The sequence below is a fragment of the Erythrolamprus reginae genome, chromosome 7, assembly GCF_031021105.1.
Source record: "Erythrolamprus reginae isolate rEryReg1 chromosome 7, rEryReg1.hap1, whole genome shotgun sequence".
NCBI lineage: Eukaryota > Metazoa > Chordata > Lepidosauria > Squamata > Dipsadidae > Erythrolamprus > Erythrolamprus reginae.
Window position 1 is genome coordinate 53,367,037 of NC_091956.1, and position 21,965 is coordinate 53,389,001.

Genomic DNA, 21,965 nt, shown 5'->3' on the forward strand with positions numbered 1-21,965 from the left:
GTGTGGACTTATAAATTCCTAGAATATAACTTCAAGTGCAATTTGTGTTAGCAATATCTCTAAATAATGTGAACAATTTATTACATTTACATGGAGAAGAAGCTTCTGCATCCATTTTTTGGACAAGAATTCTAATTGTTGGTTTATTTATTTACCAAATTTATATGGCTGCCCATATCACAAGATGGTAAACAACAATAGCACCATGAAGTTTGGACTCAAATCTTCCTCTTTCTTTGTCCTCCCCATGGACAAAGGAGACTGGCACACTTATGCTAAGCTAATCAAGCAGTAGATAACTATGTTAACTATGTTATCTACTAGCTAGTGTAAAGCAGTATTGGTTTACCAATAAGCTAGGAGTATAAACTATAGTTTGATCCTGGTTTATTTTAAACAAGACTTTAATGATATGTGACTTTACTGATGTTGCTAAAATATAATTTCCACTGGCTAATTGCTCATAAGTGGTTTAAAATAAGCAGATCTACACCCAAATTTCATGTCGCAGCAAGTTTGATTTAAGCGTCACAGGAAATTTCATTTAAAAGAGGACATTTCCAATCTCAGCTTCATGGGAGAAGATGTGAGGTGCAGCAGAGAAGCCATAGCTTTCTATTGCTGTTGATAGCTGAGCTATACAGCTATGTGCAGAGGAAACCATGACTGAGCTGAATATTTAAATATTCTATACTATTAATGGAGATCATGCGGGTATTGTTATTATTTTTATTGAAACCTAGACTTTAGCTAAATAGATGAAATTGCAACTGTAATACTCCTTACCTTGGCTTTATCCTGTAGGACTTGTCCGTCTTAATACTAAATGAAGCCATTTTAAAATTAATAGATTTTAATGTTGTCACCATCATTGCATAGATGGACATTTAGATTAGTGAGCCAAATATTCAATTCAGCTATAATTATGTTTCTACATATCTGAATTATTTTGTGAACTTAGATGAAAATAATTTTAAAATAAGTGTGTCTTTTCTTATTATTTCACCTTGTACTTTCTTATATTCAGGTGACCATCTATTTTATTAGGAAGCCTTGGTACCTTTTCCCAAAAATTATTCATACAAAAATTAGACCAATTGAGACTTTTTTCACTGTGTGATATTAAGTTCCATTATGAATCATTGCTCTCTTATTTCAGTAACTATTCAAATGCTTAATAACAAAAGGCTACTTTTTCCTTTTGTTGGCTGGTCTGAAAAGCACAACTTTGTATACTCTTATTGTCCTCAACTGATGGGTTTTTTATTTCATTCCCATGACTGACTGTATAACAGACAATTTCTAGGCTGTAAAAGGTGCACAACACAAATGTAATGGGAACAAACTAGAAAGGATAAGGGTGAATGATTCAAACACAAGCATAAAGAAAAGGAAGTAATCCACCTTGAAAACACAACGCATTATCATATTCCTGGTTTCTGCTGTTGGTAGCATCCATGTCTTGATAAGAGGCACTGAGAGGCAAACTTCTGCATTCATTCTGGTACAATGGACAGTGAATAGCACCATCGTGAGGCAGTGGATGCAAAGGCTGGCGTATGGGACTTTTTCTAAAAACTTTAAGGGAGGAATTCCTTTCAGGAATGTCTGGAAGCAATTCAGAAATAAGTCTGTGCAATATACTATTGTCAGGCAAGCTTCCCCTTCTTTTCTCTGCTTTGATTTGGTCACAGATATCTTTAAGAGCGGAGTCCAGAGCGTCAAAGACAGATGATTTGCATTTAGTCTTTTCAGTCTGCTTTTTGGGCAGTGTGTGTTTTTTCCTCCGGAAAGGCACTGGGCTGACTAGGAAGGCTATTTTAGAGAGGCCAGTATCAGAATCTTGTCGCTTGGAATCTTCTGGGGTAGTTTCCTGTTTAGCCCTTGCATGCTTCAGCATGGTGGTAAAGCGTGTATATGAGGCTGGACATCTTCCTTTGCAGGAGCTGATAAGATGCTTGTGATGGTGGTGATGTCCTGATCCATAAAAGCTTTCTGAGGATGTGAAGGAGAAGTGATCAAAATCACTTTCACTGCAAAAAGATGAGCCTTCTATCTGTATGAAGTCACTCATGTCAGAAACCACTCCATCTTGGTCACTGTCCGAATAGTCCATCTGAGTTCTTTGTGGTTCCTCACTGGTTACTTCAATGTGAATTGGCACCAGAGTGTTGGACTTGTAATTCTTTTGCACCTGAGTAGTGTGCCTATTTTGATTTTCTTCATCCAGCAAGGATTCAATAGAAAACCGTCTCATGGTACAAAAGCCATTTTTAGGGGGTTCCAGGAAGCTTACAGCTGATAATGCTTCTTCCCCTAAATTTGGCATTGATTTAGATTTCTGAATTAGTTTTTCAAATTCAGATATTCTATTGGGCACCATGTCTCTTGGTACTTCCTCTGTGGAGGATTCTTTCCAACCACGTAGCAAGCTCTTATGCTGTTCCTTTTCATACTGTAGTATTCTGGATTTTACAGAACAGATCACCTCAGAATTAAGCAAGTCTTTGCGGTTAATGCGGTGCATTCTTTTGTACAGTTTTAGGAATCCGGGAGCGTCATGGGCAGACCGAAGATGGGCCTTTGACCGATTGGACCCATGAGTTTCAGAGGAATACGGGGAAGCCCAGGCAAGGGAAGAATCACCTTTGGAATTGTCTGCACCCAACAGAGACACCATACTTTCAGATTTATTCTGCGCATCAGAGAAGCAGCAATGATCATCAGCTAGTAGGTCATCGTAGCTGCGAGATTTGCGTTTGGGAGAGGAAGTCTCTTCAGTGCTGCTCCAGACTTCTGCATTCTGACGGGCCATTTGCCAGCCATTCTTGTAGCTGATGGCTCTTCTTGAATCACATGGAACAGCTAACCGCTGCCCATAATTTTTACCATAATCTAAATCATTTGAGGTGTTCTGGTTGGGGACTGAATAACTGGAAAGGGATGAATATATTTTGCTAATATCCCCACCTTTATAATCCACAGAGCAGCATGGTGAAAAAGAGACATTGCCAGAAATTAAGAGATTCAAAAGTAGACAGAAAAATAACAATTATTACATGCCTGAAAGAAATCAGGGATGGGAAAGCACTTTGATTTTCTTAACATAGAGTTAACAATTGCGGTATAATATGCATACAATAATCATTAACTTTGGATTGCACTATTAATATAGAAAAGCTCCTATATATATCTTTACATTTTTGAAATAGAAAACTGGGTACCATTTCTCATCTAGTCTCCCTGTCACGCTGTAAAATTGTGTACATACGTTATCATCTTTGTCAGCCTTTAAGGTAAGTTAACTAAAAAAAATTAAACTGTGCTCCCTGTTCAGAAATCTAATCCAGGCAATAAAATGAAAATTAAAAACAGACCAATAATTGCTGAAAGTGGACAAAGTGAAAACAAAAAATGACTTCTGGATCAGCTGATTAAAAAGGGTGAATTGGGGGTGGGTGGGGAATGGAACTACATAATGTATCTCTAATGAGGGAGAAATAGTAGAAGTTCATTTGTAACTGCTATATAGATCAGAAGCCACATTTTAAATGTTCTTTTTCTTTTTTTCTTAATATTATTTCCAGTATCTTTTATTTGATTTTCTCCCTTTTTCTACTTTCCTTTTATGTATTTTCTTGTTTTATTTTTTGATTGTGTAAAAGCTTTAAATAAAAATGACACATTAAAAAACAGCCCAATTGAAACCCATGTATAGATGCATTGCCTACTTGGAAAGACTTGGAACAATTTAGAAAATTTGCAGTTTTTCCAATTTAAAAATGAGATTTCCCATCTTTTTCCCAACCTCTTTCTTTCTCCGCAAGATTTTCCCCTCTATTCTTCCTTTGGTTATTCCCCTGCGTTGGTGATGTTTGTAGTGTAACAGAATGAACAGTGGGGAAGCTTTTAAGCTGAAAACTTTAATCAATCGAGTTACAGGAAGACGTTTAAATGAGAACTGATATGTTGGAATACAATTTTGGCAACAGTGGGAATGGAGGCAACAGAGGTGGGTTCTTCCCAGTTTGGACCGGTTCATGTGAACCGGTAGAAACCTGCTGGTGACATTACAATAATGTCATGAAACCAGATTGGTCAGTGCTGGTCTGTGGGGGCCGCCATAATTTTTTGGATTTTGGGGGGGAATTTTTCCCTAGTTTTTTTTCCTTCTGAGCATGAACAAAAACTGAGTTTCCGGTACCCCACATGTGTCACCATCTTATTTTTGGATTGAAAAAAAGTTCATGGATGTTTTATTGCTGTGCATGCACGGGTGCGCAAAGAGTGCGTGCGACCATGTGGCATGGCCACATGGTGTGGGAAGAAACAAATTGGCAGCCAGGTAAGTTAGAACATGCCCCTGGAATGATGGGAGTTGTACTTCAATAGGTCTGAAATTTGTCAGTTTGGGAAAAAGCAAAATTAAGGCACTTAAACATAACTTTTTAAAATGTATTGCCTGGATTAGATTGGTTCTAGCAAAATGGAACAAAACAAAATTGCTATTTGCCCAAGCATTGAACGCTGAGATTCTGCAATATAATATAGAAAATGTTACAAATATATATAAGCAAATATATACAACCACGTTGCCTCAGTTAATATTAGTCAAGTACTAATACTGATTACTAATTCTGTATCCTGAAGCATCAATACTAGAAATGTGTTAAATGTTAATTTGACATGCAATTAAATAGTCATTAGAAGGCAGTTATCTTAAATGCCTCTGTTTTTAGACTGCTTTTTATATAAATAAGTAGAAACACTTACACAAATAAACCCTGTTAACAAATGATAAACATTAAAGCAGAAAATGCAAGCAGTCCTGATTTTCAGTGGAAGATATTGAGACATTGAGACATTAACTATATGGTTTATGTGTATATATATATGTGTGTGTGTGTGCATAGATATTCCTCAGCTAATGACTACAATTGGGCCTAAAATTTCCTTTGCTAAGGAGTCAGTTGTTAAGTGAATCACCACCTTTTTTGTTTTGATGGGCTGCACCAGAGAGCTATTTATCACACCAGGCAGAGGGAGGCACTGCTGAAAACACTATGTTTCATTTATGGTTGTGTGTATTTGTTTCTTGTGCATACTGCTTGACTTTGTGCCTTAGTGGCTGAACTTCTTTTGTGGGTGATTTCACTTTGGCCTGGTAGACTTAAGGTTGTTTGGTGGGCTTATTTGTTGGAGAAACTTTCCATTGTTTTATGGCCTATTGGCCATTGCCTTGTGGATTAACCTTGGCCTGCTCCTGGCTGGATTTATTTAGGATAGTTCTGAGGAATTGCTGGGGAACATCAATTAACTCTCTAAATCACATCTGTGTGAGTGAATGGGGCAGCATCGGAAGACAGAGACCACACATAGGGGTGAAAGGGGATTTTTTTTTTAATTAAAAGAGCAAGCTGCCATTTTTACCCAAAAGGAGGTTAACAGTAGATTTTCTTTGTAACAAAAATCATATAGAGACAAAAATCCTGTGCAATATCAAACTTTTCCACTTTTTCAATCCAGGGTTTCAACTTTAATTGAAACCTATATTGGGGATTGCTTCAATAATGTGTGCAAATGATGACAGACACACTTATGCATCTGTATATAAATTCCTGAACATGCACATGTGTGCACACTCACAGGCATATGTATATAGGTATCTGTATTTGGAGAAGCTACACTCCAAAAAAGACTGATCCAGAACAAAAAAGCTAAAGTTATATTTGAATATTATATCCAAAGATCCAATTTATAAAATGAATGAACCCTTCATATACATATTGCAACTGTTCCTTCTTTTATCATAAAATACTCTTACATGAGCATAAGAGTTCACCCCTATTTCCAATATAAATAGCAAAAAAGAAAAAAAAGGAGAAAGAGGAAGGAAAGGCACAAGAATATAAATGAGTTAAAGGGAAGGATAGCTATTTGAAGAAAGTGAAGGGAAAAAAGAATAGAGAAGAACTGAGTGGAATTGGGACAAATATAGTAGAAGTATATAATATAGACAGTAAGAAAAAAATTAAGGAGTTTTAAAAAAAGTATTATAACTAAGACTAACTTTAAAAACAAACAGCCTCTCTCAACCTATGGCTATTTTTCACCCATTTGTTTATATTCAATCATCTTGTCTATTCTTCTCAGCAATTCTAATATAATCTTTACTCTCAATTTCCCAATTCACAGTTAATTACTGGGATGTCCGCAATGCCTGGTACAAAAGGTCAAAATGGCAGCTGTCATGAGGCAAATCAAAGTGACCGATTTGCCTCATGACTATATAAAAATCCAGATGTAGCTTCAATTGCATTGTTACAGTTATTTTGGTTTGTTTTAAAACCGCACCCTGAAGACATCCCTGCATAATTATTTTTGTGTGTGTTGGGGAGACATATTCAAATTGGGTAAATGATATATTTATTTATTTATTTATTATTTAGATTTGTATGCCGCCCCTCTCCGCGAACTCGGGGCGGCTGCCTTTCGGATGTAAAATTTTGAATCGTTATGGTGGCATTTCAGAGTTGGGGGCAATCATAGGGAACACTTCAGGTATTGTATAATAACAATAAACAGGAAACATTAGCTCCCATATGAAATGGGGAAGTATTGCAGAAATGGAATATGGCAGAAAAAACTCTTACTGAATGCGCACATTGAAAATCTGCATTAACAGTTCACTCCCCAAGACAATAATTCATTTTCCTATTCAGTTATTAAAAATGTAACAATTCATTTATTAAACATTAAGAGATGTTCAGACTGCATTTCCTTTGGATATATTTGTTTGTGATTTATGTCTTGATTAGTCATGTATGACAAGCACATTTAAGAAAATAATATTATATTTGGGGAGAAAATGCCCTCAATCCCTTCTTTTCCTTACCTGATGAATCAATTTTAAAGTTTTAAAAAAAATTATTTTAATTGGTTTTCTTTTTAAAAAAGAAAAGGCTACAAAAGTCTTCAAATGGTGACTTTGTGACATATCAGATTAGGAGATTAATATGTATATAAATACTGGATTTATATGCCTTCCATGGAAATTGGATTGGTGAATTTTGATTGTTTAGCAGAATTTGAAATCCATCTATGTTGTTTTGAAATTCATGAATAATTATTCCTGTTTGTTTATCCTTGTGCTCATTTATTACCTTTTGCTCTTGATGGAGACGATGGAGAAGAGGTTGTAACAGGCTTCCTAAGGGTTGAATAGGTGCTCTGTGTATCTGTACGACCAAGAGTGTATCGATTTACATTCTGATCTGTGTGGACTTTCTGCTGAGTTACGGTAGGCTCTGACTTCCTTCGTTTTCTGTAATCACTTGACGTACTTGCAGAACTGGGAAAGAAAATAATAATGTAGCAAGACATGTCTAAAATATCTCCTTAGAAGTCAGCAAATAATGAAGGTCATCAGCCATTGCTAACATAACTAAATACAGTACCAATAAAAAGGCAAAGACTTCCCTATGCAATTGTATTTGACTCTAGGTCACGTAGTGTTGAGTTCTGGTACCAAAGAGTCATGAGGCAGGTTTAATGACAACAGCTCTTTATTAGTATCAGTGAAACTCCAGCAAAGGGCCAGCCGGCAGCTCTCCTTTAAATAGAGGGCTGCCGGCTGGAAGAATCAAGCAGCGCTCTTTACTCTCCTATTTTACAGAGCAGACCTGGTAGGAAACAGTTTGCTAGCACTTAGTTTTATATACCATTTCATAATGCTTTATAGGCCTAAGTGGTTAATATAGTTAGCATATTGCCCCCAATACGTTTGTAAAATTCTTTGGGATGAAGGAACAGTTCTATTATTTGCTTTCCTTATGAGGTGACTCAGTAATGTATCTTGATATCTTATTCATGTCCACTTGGAAATCTTCTCTGCAATTTCCAAAACTATAACATCTGCGCAAGAATACAAAAAGTGCAACATTTGTTCTGCTGCAATATTATTTATAAATAATAAGCAAAGAAGGGTAACAAAACTATGTTGAGACAGAAAATGAAACAATCCACAGTTTAGCTATCCCGTTCATTATTTAAACATGTTTATGCCACTGTAAATGGTACACATAAAACATTTAAAATTGGTATACATAATACTTTATTTCAAAGCAATACTAGAAAATCATTTCAATCAGAACAATATAAAAACAATTGATCATTAAAAGCAGACATAAATGGCATTTTATATGTAGAAGAAGGTCTATTCTACTCTTTACTCTGTCAGTGTAAAAAGTATTATGGCATTTGAGAAAGATAGAAGAATAGTACCTTCTTAAACTTATTTATGGATTTTTGTCTGCTTTAGGTTAACATGGATATGTGTTTGTAGAAAAATAACACATCCAAAGTGTGACATCAATATTTTTTCTACAGCTACATATAGCCTTCCCTGCCTCCCTCCCTTCCTGTTTGCACTGCAGAGATAAGAACATTCTTGGACTGATGCTTAGGAGTTCTGAATGTTATTATATTTTACTTTACATCTCAAAACCTTATCTCCCAATGTGGCACCTCTACATGTGCATAAATGTAAAGACCAAGATTCCCAGAAGTGTGAGTTATAATCCCAACATATGTCCAAGACAAGGTTGAAAACGTTTGTATCAAAATATATATCTGGATGAATGACATTTAATTGCATTCATTTCATTTCATTTCATTTATTGGATTTGTATGCCACCCCTCTCCGCAGACTCAGGTTCAGATTCAGGTTCATATAAAAACATAACCATCATAATAGATGTAGTTGTGGCCTTTTATTTCTAGTTTTACATTGCCAAAGCCTGGGATATTACACTGACCATAAATTCTTATTGCTGTACTACCATCTCTGCTGGTTGAGAAATTTTGCTTTTTTTTTTTAGTTTTGTATGACTAGATAGGATGTGGAGAATATATATGATACATTTACACAAAGAAGCTGTTGTGGTTAGCTCTGGCCCAGCTCCTGCCCCAAGGACTGTGGATGTGGGGGAGGCATCCACAGGCTGCAGGCCTTTTTTGCTCCCACACCCGGTGGAATCTGCTGATGAAGGCTCCTTTGACCAAGAAGACATGAGTGACAGGGAGGAGGAGAGTGTGGCAGACAGCTCAGAAGGAGATCAATTATCTAGCTCCTCCTTGGATTCAGAACAAGAGTTAACGATACAGCCACGCATGCGGAGAGCGATGCATAGGCAACAACAACTGAGAGATTATTATCAAAGAAAATGAGGCCACCTGTGGTTGAGTGGGGCTCTGGTAATTAGTGAGACTGCTATAAAGAGCAGCCTGTGGGTTTGGCCATTGTGGAGGATTATCTGATCATTGTGTTTCGTGACTGCTTTACTGACTTGGACCTTTTGTCTGCTGATTTTCCCCCGCTTTGAAACTAAACCAGAGCAAAGTGTGTTTCACTTTGTGAAAGAAGAAGGACTGTGAATTGCCTCACAGCTGCAAGCTAAGTATCACAGAACTGATAAGGGACTTGTACAAATTACCAGTTTGTTTGGAGACAAGTGCTCTTTGCTATACCAAAAGAGGGCTTAGTTTAAGTGACTTTTCATTATAAAGAACATTGTTTTGAACTTTCAAACGTGTGTGTGTCTGAAATTTGTACCTGTGAATTTTTGGGAGAAGTCTACCAGAGCCCGACAGAACAGAAGCAAATTAAGTTTTACTAAACTACTTAAAATACATTGCAATATGAAGTGAAGCAGTTAAATCTATTTATAGTCTGTTAATATTTATTGTTCATGGCTCTAATTATAACACTAGTATTTTACAGATAGACTTTTTATCAGAACCCAGGTCCTTCATTCTACAGTTCCCAAATCTCCCTCTCTTAAGTTTCCTTTTCTCTCTGGAATATAAATGGGAAGATGTACACTGCTTTGCTATGCTTGGACTAGAAATTTTGTCATTCAACCACCACATGACTTTACAAAAAGAATCTTATGAAAATAGCAAACATATAGGATAGTCACACAAATTTTATCCTGTAGCAAAGTGTTTCTCAACCTTGGCCATTTTCAGACTGCTAGTTGGGGAATTTGGGGAGTCAAAATCTACACCTCTGGAAGTTGATAAAGTTGATAAATGCAGCTATAGCACATACAGATAAATTATGTTTAATTCAAAGAGAAAATGATACAAGGAAGTTACAGGAGCTGTATAAAGTGGGAATGTTTGTAGGAAATCTTCAATCTATACTGTGCTTAACCTAAAAAGGGATATGGATTATCTTTTTGTAAGAAAAAAAAATCAAGCATATAATGTAAGCTGTTGAAGAAGGCTTTTTTTCCCTACTTGCATTTATATATTTGTTTTCTCTTACCTAGAAGGTCTATCCACACGTCTGTCTGCTGGACTGTAGTATAAAGACGTCTGCAGAAATAAGCAAGCATCTTAAATTGAATTCAAAAATATTCACATCAAAACATTATATTGATTGATTGGAGATTCTCACAATCATTAGTATTAACTATGTAATTAAAAGTTAGGTAGCTATTAAACTAATTTCAAATGCTGTTTTTAACAGTGGAGCTAATGTCTTCAGACTTTTTTTCTACCCAGTTTCTCAAATTAAACCTTTTATCCTTATATTGACTAAATATTGGAAACTATAGCAATGAAAAAAAGCAATGAAAAATCATGAAGTATTACTTGCTACAATATTAAAATAAAATCAAGGTGGAAATTGTCTCTAAACATAGTTTAAACATATATAGCCTACATTGCCATTTGTTGATTTTTTAAAACTTCATGTTAAGTATATAGTTTGGTCTCCAGACTTAAAGATTTGTTTTGGCACAAGAACAATATTAAAATGATTATTTAAGAATACAAATACTTTAAATTTGTCAATATAAATTCAAACTTTAATTAACAACCATTTTGTATTTTAGCAGATGTTTAGACGTGAGCTGGAAATAGCCACATATATTATTACACATACTCCTTGTTTAATGACCACTCAATCAGCAACTGACTAGTCCTTGTGGTTACGGCTGCTGTAACATCCCTAACTTCATGGAATTGGCATCCGGCAATAGGCTCTTTGCACCTGACTCATAATTACAACACTTACAACGCATGTCATGGTCACATGATCGTCATTTGTGTCCTTCACTGTCAGATTTCAACAAAGGGTAGCTAGCAGGAGGCAGAAATTGGGAATCTCAAGATGTCACACCTAAGGCCCATGCGGGATTTCTTTTAGGATCACAACTGGAACTGCCCTAAAGGCCATTATAAATTGCAGCAGTCGTGAGATGTCACTTTACAATCATATTGCTGATCCTAATTACCACTGTAAAAGGAGGAGTACCTATACCAATGATGGCAAACCTTTTTTTTGCTCAGGTACCAATAGGGAGCATATGTGCAATAGCACATGTGCCCAGACCCATAATGCAATGTCCTCCTTCCGCGCATGTGTGCACAAACTGTCTGCCCTGTACGGCCCCCGCACATGTGTGCAGGCCTCACTAAAGTCTACGGACTTCTGGTAGCCCTTTGGGCCCATTTTTTGCCATCCACAGGCTCTGGAGGCTTTCCTGCAGCCTGGGGAGGGTGAAAACAGTCTCCTCCCCTCGCCCTCCGGAAGGCTGAAAATGAGCAGGCCAGCTCATTTATACTGGAGCTGACATAGGGCTTCACATGCCCTCATATATGGCTGTGTGTGCCACCTGTGGCACATGTGCCATAGGTTCGCCATCATGGACCTATACAGTATAACCAGCAGGAGTTGGAAAAAGAAGAACCTCATCCCAGGTACAGCTTATCAAATACATAAACTACAGTACCTGTCTAATTAATGGTACACATACTTTATTCAAGTAATTTCAGAGATGAAGTGAGAAAATGCAATTGCAATTACATCCTCTGAACTACTGATCTTTTTAGAAAAGCAAAAGCATTGTTGGAAAAATATATAAAAACATTGCTTTAAATGGCATTACAACCCCTAAGAAGCATTACATTTCATTTCCACATTCACAGAATCATAATTCAGGCATTTGGCAACCAGATTTATTTATTAAATTTTTATGCTGCCCCTCTCACTAATAAAACAACTCTGGAGTTTATAACAATTGCAGCATCCTGGGCTTACAACAAGCAAATTCAATGGGGGAAACTGAAACAAGATTAATTTAATGGCTGCATGATTTGCTTCACAATTGCAGCAAAAGAAGGTTTTAAAATTGGGTGCAGTCACACGATGACTTCCTTAACAACTTCATCAGTTAGCAGCAGAAGTTCTGATCCCAATTGGGATTGTAAGCTGAGGAACATCTGTATGAAAATGTAATTACATATTCAAATTGTAGCATTCAGGTAAACATTGACCATACTGGGATTTCAGAAACATATAATGTATACAATAAACCTTGTATAAGGCAGAATCACCTATTAAAGAATTTGGAAGCAAACATTAAGAAGATGGAGGTCATGATGAACACAATCTTAACTTAGTACTTTTATTAAAAAGACTATTATGCTTATTAGTAGACCTGTTAATATGGAGAATCTTCATTGTTTGAAGATGCAGTTTACATAAAGACTCCATAATGATAAAAAGTTTGTATTAAATGAGGTAGAAACAGAAATGGAAAGTCATCATTTCCCCCTATTACCCTATAATACAAACACCAGCCTCTTGGAAATATTTGTGAAAATCTGTCGTATATATGCTTGAGGGATACCCAATAGAAAGGATTGGCTTTAGGAAGAGAGAGTCAGCATTATAAGATTGCACATTTTGATAGACAGGAAATAGCACCAAGATATATTTTGAAGATTGCTATTAATTCTCTTGACTACTCAATAAAAGCACATATTTTGCTCTGTTAATTATGCAGTTGGAGAGCCTAAAGAACATAGTGTACAAAAAAGTGACCCAGCTCCTTTGACCTAGAGGCAGAGCTATTGTCTCACAATCAGGAGGTTGTGAGTTCAAGCCTAAGTAGAGACATATAAGTAGGGTCTCCTGTTTGGGCAGTGAGTTGGACAAGATGATCGGCAAGATCCCTTGCAACTCTTGTTAATCTGTAACCTGTAACTTATTGAAAAAAGGCCAATACTGTATGTCTTAAGAGTTTCTTCATTATCTAAATATATAAGTACAGGCATATGAAACCAACTGGAGATAACATATCTATTATTTTCACTTCTTGGTAAGCAAAAGTAAATTGTGTAACACCATTATAGAAATTGATTTGGTTTGTGCTGCTTTAAGAAGGTTGAGTTTTTAAGGCGAACATGTTCAACTGATGCAAGAAAGATCAACATTCATATTAATCAAAGCACTCAAACTTAAAAAACCCCCTAAAAAGATTTGAGAAATACTATCTTCTTTGTTCAGATTTCATGATCTAAGTAAGTTTTTATTTTTTCTAAATGCAATGTTTTTGAACTATTTATTGAGGGATTTTTCAATTTCTATGACTATCCAGAATAATACTTGGTGGTTTAATAGATCAAAATGAAAAGTATAAAATAACTGAAACAAGATTGCCAGGGGAAAGGGTGGGGAGCAACCCACAATAAATAATTAATAATAAACAAAGTTTACCCAATCCATTGTAAATTTATTTCACTATTTCTTTAAAATTCTTAACTCTTGTCTGGTTGTATTAACTTTGGTTCAAAACGAATAGTAAGCATTTTTGGAATTAGTAATTCATTCTCCTAATTCCCAACAAATTACTATACAGTGATCCCCCGCTCGTTGCGAGGGTTCCGTTCCAGGACCCCCCGCAATGAGCGGGTTTTCGCGAAGTAGCGCTGCGGAAGTAAAAACACCATCTGCGCATGCGCAGATGGTGTTTTTACTTCCCAGCAGCGAGGAGCTGAAGATTGGGGTTTCCCCGCCGCCCACGCAAACTCCTCGCTGCTGCCGCGCCCGCCGCTCGCCCGCCCTGAAAGGGAAAGCCCCCCCAGGCCGGCTCCGATCCCCCCAGGCCGGCTCCGATCCCCCAGGCCAGCTCCGATCCCCCAGGCCGGCTCCGATCGTTTTCAAACAGGCGCACCGTTCTCCGCTGACTCCTGGCGAACTTCCCCGCTTTAGGAGTCAGCGGAGAACGGCGCGCCTGTTTGAAAACGATCGGAGCCGGCCGGCTCCAATCGTTTTCAAACAGGCGCGCCGTTCTCCGCTGACTCCTGGCGAACTTCCCCGCTTTAGGAGTCAGCGGAGAACGGAGCGCCTGTTTGAAAACGATCGGAGCCGGCCGGCTCCGATCGTTTTCAAACAGGCGCGCCGTTCTCCGCTGACTCCTGGCGAACTTCCTGGGCGAAGGGCGAAGGGCGGGCGAGCGGGTGCTGGGGGGGGCTTCGCCCTCCCGCCAGCAAGAGGGGGAAGACCCAGGGAAGCCGCCCAGCAGCTGATCTGCCCGGCGCCATCTACGCATGCGTGCCCATAGAAAAAAAGGGCACGCATGCGCAGATGGTGTTTTGACTTCCGGGTTCAAAAATCGCAAATTACCCTGTTCGCAATGGTCGGGGACGCAATAACCGGGGGATCACTGTATATAGTTTATACCAATTATAGCAAATCTTTTTTTGTTCAGGTGCCAAAAAAGCGTGCATTCACGTGATAGCTTTGCGTCTGTATACCCACCTATAATGCAATGCCCATCCCACACGCATACCACGCAACACCCCTGTGCATGAGCACACACCAGGTGGGGGTTCCAACTTCCTGCCACTACTGGTGCTGATGCATGGGCAGCTCTTGGTGACCGGCAGGTGCACGGGTGTGTCAGAGTGAGATTTGGCTTCTGCAGGAAGCACGCATGGGTACGCAAGATTTTGGCAATTGTTTTGCCTCTGTGCATGTGTGGTAGCAAAAAATTGCTGAAATCCACCGAAATCTAATGCACGTGCATGTCCTCTCACAAAATTTTGCTTCCTGCGCATGTGCAGAAGCCAAATCTCACTCTAATGCACACACATGCACACCGGTCACCCAGAGCTGCACGTGCAGCTCCATTTCTACTACTGGTGTGGTGTCCCCTCTGTTCCAGTAGGAACCTGATACTGGCATACTCCTCCCCCATATGCTGCCTCTTCCCACACATGTGCACAGGGCTCACTCAGCCTCAGGAGCCTGTGGATGGTGAAAAACAAATTCAACAGGCCTACCGGAAGTTTGGAAATGAACTTCCAGTTAGGCAATTGGGCTGTTTTTCATCATCCCCAGGTTTCGGGAAAGTCTTCAGAGCCTCTGGATGGTGAAAAACAGACCCAACAGGCCTACTGAAAGTTCCCTAGGCTTCCTGAAGCCTAGAGAAGGTAAAAATGACTTTCCCCACCCCCCGGAAGGCCAGAAATCAGCTGGCCAGTATCCACATGTGCCCTGGAGCTGACATAGGGCAACGCCTCGCATGCCCTCAGATATGGCTCCAGTTGCCACCTGTGGCACGCCTGCCATAGGTTCACCATCACAGGTTTATATGCTTTGATTTCAACACCTGAAATGTACCATGAATAATGAATTCACCTAACATGATACCTTAAATTCATTTCTTTCTAATGTTCTAGTGCAGTATTTTGTTCAAATAGCAAAAATCAGAACAATAAAAAGTGTCATTTGTCATTTTTCCCAATTTCCCATCTCCTAGTGCAAAATCAATATTTATTGTTAGATGGTTATCAGAATGATATTTTTAATCCCAAGTTGTCTTGTTCAGCAAGGCAATTGACATATTCTGTTAAAAAGTGTTGCCTTGTGATTACCTGGATTGAGCTTGGAGTTTGTTTGGTTTGGTGCCTGGGAAAATATGATTTTGATTTCATCCTTGTTTGTATTGATTATTATGAGTTACCTATGATTATTATATGAGATGATAATGTAAGTTTTGCAAATTAATAATAATAATAATAATAATAATAATAATAATAATAATTTATTAGATTTGTATGCCGCCCCTCTTCGAAGACTCGGGAAAGTGACCGAGGAAAGGAAAGCATTGCTAGGATATTTTCAATGAAAGATATTTCTAATTTATGGGATTGTAGTAGACATTTGTATGTGTTAATATACTAGAAAAAATAAAGAAGTTATAATTTTATATCGGAACGAGTATTGTAGGATAGTATGCAGGTGAACAAAATGTCTTATAATTAAATAAGAGAAAATTTAATATTTATGTTGTCCCCAAATTTTAACTATCCATTGAAGAAACATGCTGATTTACCTCTTTGGAAAGACCTGGAGGATTGTCTTGAACATAATCCAAAAGCTTTTTAGGAGGCTGCATCATATAGGTAGAATTGCAAGATGAAATGGAGAAGAATCAATGGCAGCAAGGAATGAAACATGTGGAGAAGGTGATATAGTTAGAAACTGAGTGTTGACAGATTACAAAAGTGGTAAAAATGCAACAAAATGAGAGGATCAGTCTGGGATAAAGAATATGTGATAGCAGCTAAACGATTTAATAAACTTTCCACTGTTAGTAAAGCTGAAGTTAAAAAACTAAAAGAAAACATAACTCTCCCAAATTCAGTAGCATTAAATTGGGAAAGATGGAAGAATGATGGGAGAAAAAAGAGAAAATATAATCACTTGGTCCTATTTGAGGCTCTGCTATGTTTTCAATGAGGCCAATGCTTTCTGTAAAATTATGAATACAATCCAAATTTTGCTATTTTGATTGTGTTCTTCATTGAATTAGACCTGTATGGATGTTAGCGCTGGAATGAAAGTGCTCATGGTTGATTGTATTCCAGATCACAGAATGAACTGTAATAAACAGCTCTCTTTAAGATCAGAAAAGGGCACCAGTATATTTAGATTAGGCTGCTAGAAAATAAAGCTCTTTCAGTATAGCAAATTGTTACACAGAGTGATTTAGGGTCCAAAAATACATTGAGATCCAGAAGCCAAAGTAAATGGGCAGAAGCTATTAATACGAAGTGGGCAGGGATAGATTTGTAATTGTAATGAGTGAGCACACAGAAAAGTGCAAGGCTGAATTTAACATGTCCAGCTTAGTTTTCCCACGTTGCACTGAGATGGTTGTTGCAGAGCAGGGTGTCAAACTTGCATTGTCATGGCATTGTCACATGACATATTGTAACTCCACCCCCTTTGTTAATCCGGGTGTGGGGGAGGCCAACACATGATGCATGTGGCCTGCAGGCCGCGAGTTTGACACCACTGCTGGAGAGGAGGCAGCAGCTTTTAGGAAAGAAGGTCTTTGGTGGACAATTACAACAACATTGTTGAAAGTTATTAATGCCTCTTCAATTATCTGTCATTTGTGAACAACAGGCACTTATTTCTTTTGGTATGGTTCATAAATGAGCTTTCATATTTTTTTAGTGTTGTTCTGGTTGAATTTTTCTTTAAAATCAAGAAAGCTAAATTTGTGTGAGATTCTTGTATTATTTACATAGTTTGGTGACAGATGGACAATATTGAAGGATGTCGGAGGGCTTCTCTTGTGTTATGATTATGAATCACAAGGAGAAATTCCACAACTTTCTGAAGCCAAGGTAGCCTGGCTATTGTAAACTTTATTTATAAATTACTGGAAAAAAAGCAGGTCTTATGGCTTCGTCCAGAGGACTGAGAAGCACTTAAGTTCAGTTTGGGACAAATTCTGATACGCAGAACTGTCTAAGCTTTCTAGCAGCTGTGCTGTTTCACGGTTTTGTCTTCAAACCTGGGCAGCTTATGGTTCGCACCTATCAAAAACTTACACATTTGTGGTGCTAATAGTTTCCTTCACACCTCATAACAGCAACGCCATCACAGAAACAGAAGGCAGTTGTATTCAAAATGACTGTGGAGGCTGAAAAATCTGCAGATGGCATTATATATTCTATTTATATTTAGAAAATAGCCAAAGCAGAGGGCTGATGCTTGATAATACAGAAAAAAAAGTTTCTTTTCATTATGCAATATTGGTATTTATTATCTTTCAATTTTTTTGCTTCATATGACTTTGTGCTTTACAGTAATAATTATTCTGTTAAATCTAAATTAAATGAAAGCTAATAATACAAGTTGCATTTGTCTAGCTTTTTGTGAGAAAGCTTGAACACTGACTGAATCTAAATAATTATTAACAGTTTCTTGTCAAGGGGCGTGCATAAGCATACCACTGTGCCTACCGTCCCTGTCCTATTGTCTTCTTTTGTTACTTTTTATCATTACTTATCTAATGTTTTATTTGTACAAATTATCACCCTATAATTGTTTGACAAAACAAACAAACAAACAAACAAACAAAGTTCAAAAGGCTCTGTCAGCAAACATGTGAAAAAGGGTTTATTAGGGATCCATTTTATTGACTATTCTTAAGTATCCCTATAGGTTTCTTTCTACCTCACCAATGAAATATATATAATATGGTGACTGCAACATTAAAAACATATACTTCAAATATAATTATTATTGTAATTATTCCATTTTGAATAGATGCACTTTCAGGATCTAGGCATTCGTTTTTACTAGAAATGTCTGAATTGGTCCAAATCCCTAAAACTGATATATTCTAGCCTCACTTACCGGACGTCCAAACTCCAGTTCTGAAAAGAATTTATACCAGGGTTCATTTTCTAAATCTATGTCATCTGGATTTATGCGATCAGTCTGGAACAGTTGTGAAGGAAAAAGGGAAGGAAAAGGCACATACTGATGAAAGTGTCAGGATGTCATTAAACATACAAAATAGGAAGGAAAGAAGGTGTGAAAAAAACCCAAAGGAATGGAAAAGGGAGAATTCATGGTGAAAAGAGTTTTGATCTGAGAGTTGTCACACACTGACTGAATTTCTCTTTTTGGTCTGTCCTTCAAATAGTTGTGGTACGTGTACACAATACCAAAAATGCAGTGTGGGTATGTGTATATATACACACACATCTACTGTACATGCATATTATAGTATTATGTAATTCTTGTAACTTTTATAGACTTTGCTTTGAAGTATGTTATCATATACAAGTATTAAAATATCATTTTATTAAAATAGTTTTTTTTAGTATCTGTTTAGACAAGTGTTAGACAACCAGTGATAATTAGATGGAATTGATTTGGAGCAATACTTGAACCACCCTAGGAAAATGCATTAATTCTACATTTTAAAGCCAAGCATATAGTTATAATATCACAATAGCTCAAACATCTCTAAAGCTTCAGCCAAAATAACAAAAAAATACGTGCAATATTGATGATCCTCCATGTAGTAACATATTTGTAAAAAGCAGGACAGGAAAGAGAAGAGCCATATATAGCATCCAAGATAACCATACAATACTCAGTCATTCCAATAAAGCTTACCAACAATTTAAAAACTGAGAATAAACCTACATATCCATGAGGAGTCCCCTTATAAAAGCATATCAGAATCAATTTACTATCCAACATACTGGAGATTGAAATGAGTATAGGTCTCTATTGGGTCTCTATTTCAAACCTTGCTCAGGTTTGATTCGCTTCATGGAGAAAGTATGTAATGCTAGATAATACCTATGTACCATAACAACTTTTATTGCCAATTAAATATCATCTCTCCAACTCTGACTGGCCTCTAAGGACCGGATAGATTACACCTCAGAGTTCTGAAGGAACTGGCTGACATAATCTTGGAACAATATCTTTGAAAGAACCTGTGTCACTGGGAAACTTTCAGTGGACTGGAAAAGAGCCAACATAGTTTTCATCTTTTAAAAATGAATCTAAAAAACTACAGACCAATCAGTTTGACATCAATACCTGGGGAGAGCCTGTAAAAGATCTGCCAATATCTAGAAGCAAACAAAGTTATATCCAGAAGCTAACATGGGTTTGTCAAAAATAGATCATGTCATTCTTTAACAAAGTGACTAAATTAGTGAACTAGTGAAATGCTGTGGGCATAATATACAGTATACTGCTCAAAAAAATAAAGGGAACACTTAAACAACAGAATATAAGTCCAAATAAATCAAACTTCTGTGAAACTAAACTGTCTACTTAGGAAGCAACACTGATTGACAATCAATTTCATTTTGTTGTCAGCACATTCAACTTTGTACAGAACAAAGTATTCAATGAGAATATTTCATTCATTCAGATCTAGGATGTGTTATTCGAGTGTCCCCTTTATTTTTTTGAGCAGTGTATTTAAATTCAATACGGCATTTGACAAAGTAGATCACAACCTACCTCTTGGTAAGTTACCAAAATGTGGGATAGAAGCATGGATGTATAATTGTCTGACAAACATATACTCAATATATAGTCCTTAATGGAACTACATTTAAATGGAGGGAAGTAAACAGTGGAGTCGTTGAAGGTTCTGCCTTAAGCCCAGTACTCTTCAACATCTTCATAAACAATTCAGATGAGGGGGCAGAAGAGGAAATATAGATTGGACCAAATTGGCAGGAATAGCCAGGAATACTGACCCCATAAAATAGGCTCAAGATTCAAAAGGCTTTCGATAGACTTGAAAACTGGACTCTAACAAAATGAAACCAACTGGTGAGAAATGCTTTTTCCTAAGCAAGAAAAAACAAATGCACAGGTATAGAATGGATGGAACTTGGCTCAATAGCAGTAACTTTAAGAGGGATCTAGGAGTCCTAGTGGTCAACCACTTATATATGAGCCAACAGTGTGCTGCAACCACAAAAAAAGATAATGCAGTCTAGAGGTGGGTTGTTGTCAGTTCAGACTGGTTCTTTAGAACCAGTAATGGTAATTTGGTGCCACTCACCAAACCAGCAGCGATGACCAGTGGTCCACGCTCCTGAATGAGTCTTCCGTTTACTGTGTATTGCAAAAAAATCCACCTCTGCGCAAGCACATGCGCAGAGGATCATTTCTGGGAAGAGATGGGCATGGGTGCGTGCAAGCGAAGACTTGTGGACTTCAATTTTGAGAGTTCCTCAGCCAGCTTTCCTGAGGTTGGAGACCCGTTTTAGAGCATCTTTCAATATATAAATTAAAAGGCTGGCAGAATAGGCATGCTGTGGATCCCATTAGCCTGACTATTCTGGCAGGCTAAGGGTCTTCTCTGCCATTGCACCTGCTCTGTGGAATATCTTGCCCCTCCCAGTGTGAAGTCAGCCCCCATCCTGCTGACCTTCTGGAAGAGCCTAAAGACAAGGCTCTGCCAGTTAGCTTGGAGCTCTAACGGGGGAGCACCACAATGGAGGTGGTCGATTGATTAACAACAGATCCCACTTCCCTCCCATCCTGCTCCTACCCTCTCCATCAACTGGGTGTTAGTGTTTTGAATTTTGTGTCAACTTATTTATATATTTAATTTATACATTTTTATTTTTGATTGTAAGTTGTCCTTCAGAGTTACTCTAAGATAAGATGGACGGCCTATACGTTTTAAAATACTGTAATAATTAAATAAAAATCCAGCATTTGGCATGTAATTATTATTGTTTTCCCCCTTCCAGTAGGCAGCAGAGGGCAGCACAAAACAGTGTTCTAAACTTAGTTCTTAGGCTGAGAACTACATGTAGAAATAAGTTTACAATTCTGAGGCCGAATTTTACTTTTCAAGATAGAAAATTTACACTGAAAGTTCTGACAACACGATTCACATTGCAAATAGCACAAATACTAAATACTTAGCATTTTCAATCCATTTGGCACAGGCAAAAGTATAGGGATAGCTGATGTTTCAGTTTGCCACAACTGCTGACTGATGCCATGACTTCATAATTGCTTTCTCTCCCCCCCATCCTAGCTCCTTAATACATTTTCTTGAATACTGATGGGAATGCCAACTGCTGATACAATCCCTGCAGGTGTTAGAAGTGTTTTGTTCTTCCTGAATGCTAGAATTTCAGTCCCCTTTGAGGAGGGGGAGGAGGAGGAGAAGTAATAGTAGTAATGCTATTGTTCTAAACAGATTTTCGTCTGTTTGAAAGACAATGCCATGGAAATGCAAAATCAGAATAATATAAACAATGCAAAATCCACACTTTAGCTCTGCGCTTCCATTACTAGTGTATAA

At 37.6% G+C, this 21,965-nt stretch overlaps 1 protein-coding gene across 19 annotated transcripts in view; it reads right to left on the reverse strand.

The window, feature by feature from the left end:
- The window catches only part of SORBS2 (sorbin and SH3 domain containing 2), a 203,065-nt gene that overhangs the window by 35,363 nt on the left and 145,737 nt on the right, over positions 1 to 21,965 (reverse strand). For 14 of the 19 annotated variants that reach the window (XM_070757535.1, XM_070757539.1, XM_070757531.1 and 11 more), the window contains 4 exons: positions 18,515 to 18,598; positions 16,194 to 16,250; positions 10,331 to 10,380; positions 7,164 to 7,351 (listed from right to left, as the gene is read on the reverse strand). In XM_070757535.1, coding sequence (XP_070613636.1) covers positions 7,164 to 7,351; positions 10,331 to 10,380; positions 16,194 to 16,250; positions 18,515 to 18,598 — 379 coding nt within the window. Of the gene's footprint in view, positions 1 to 1,404; positions 2,971 to 7,163; positions 7,352 to 10,330; positions 10,381 to 16,193; positions 16,251 to 18,514; positions 18,599 to 21,965 lie in introns of all 19 variants that reach the window. The other 5 variants (XM_070757541.1, XM_070757537.1, XM_070757536.1 and 2 more) reach the window with 2 other exon arrangements.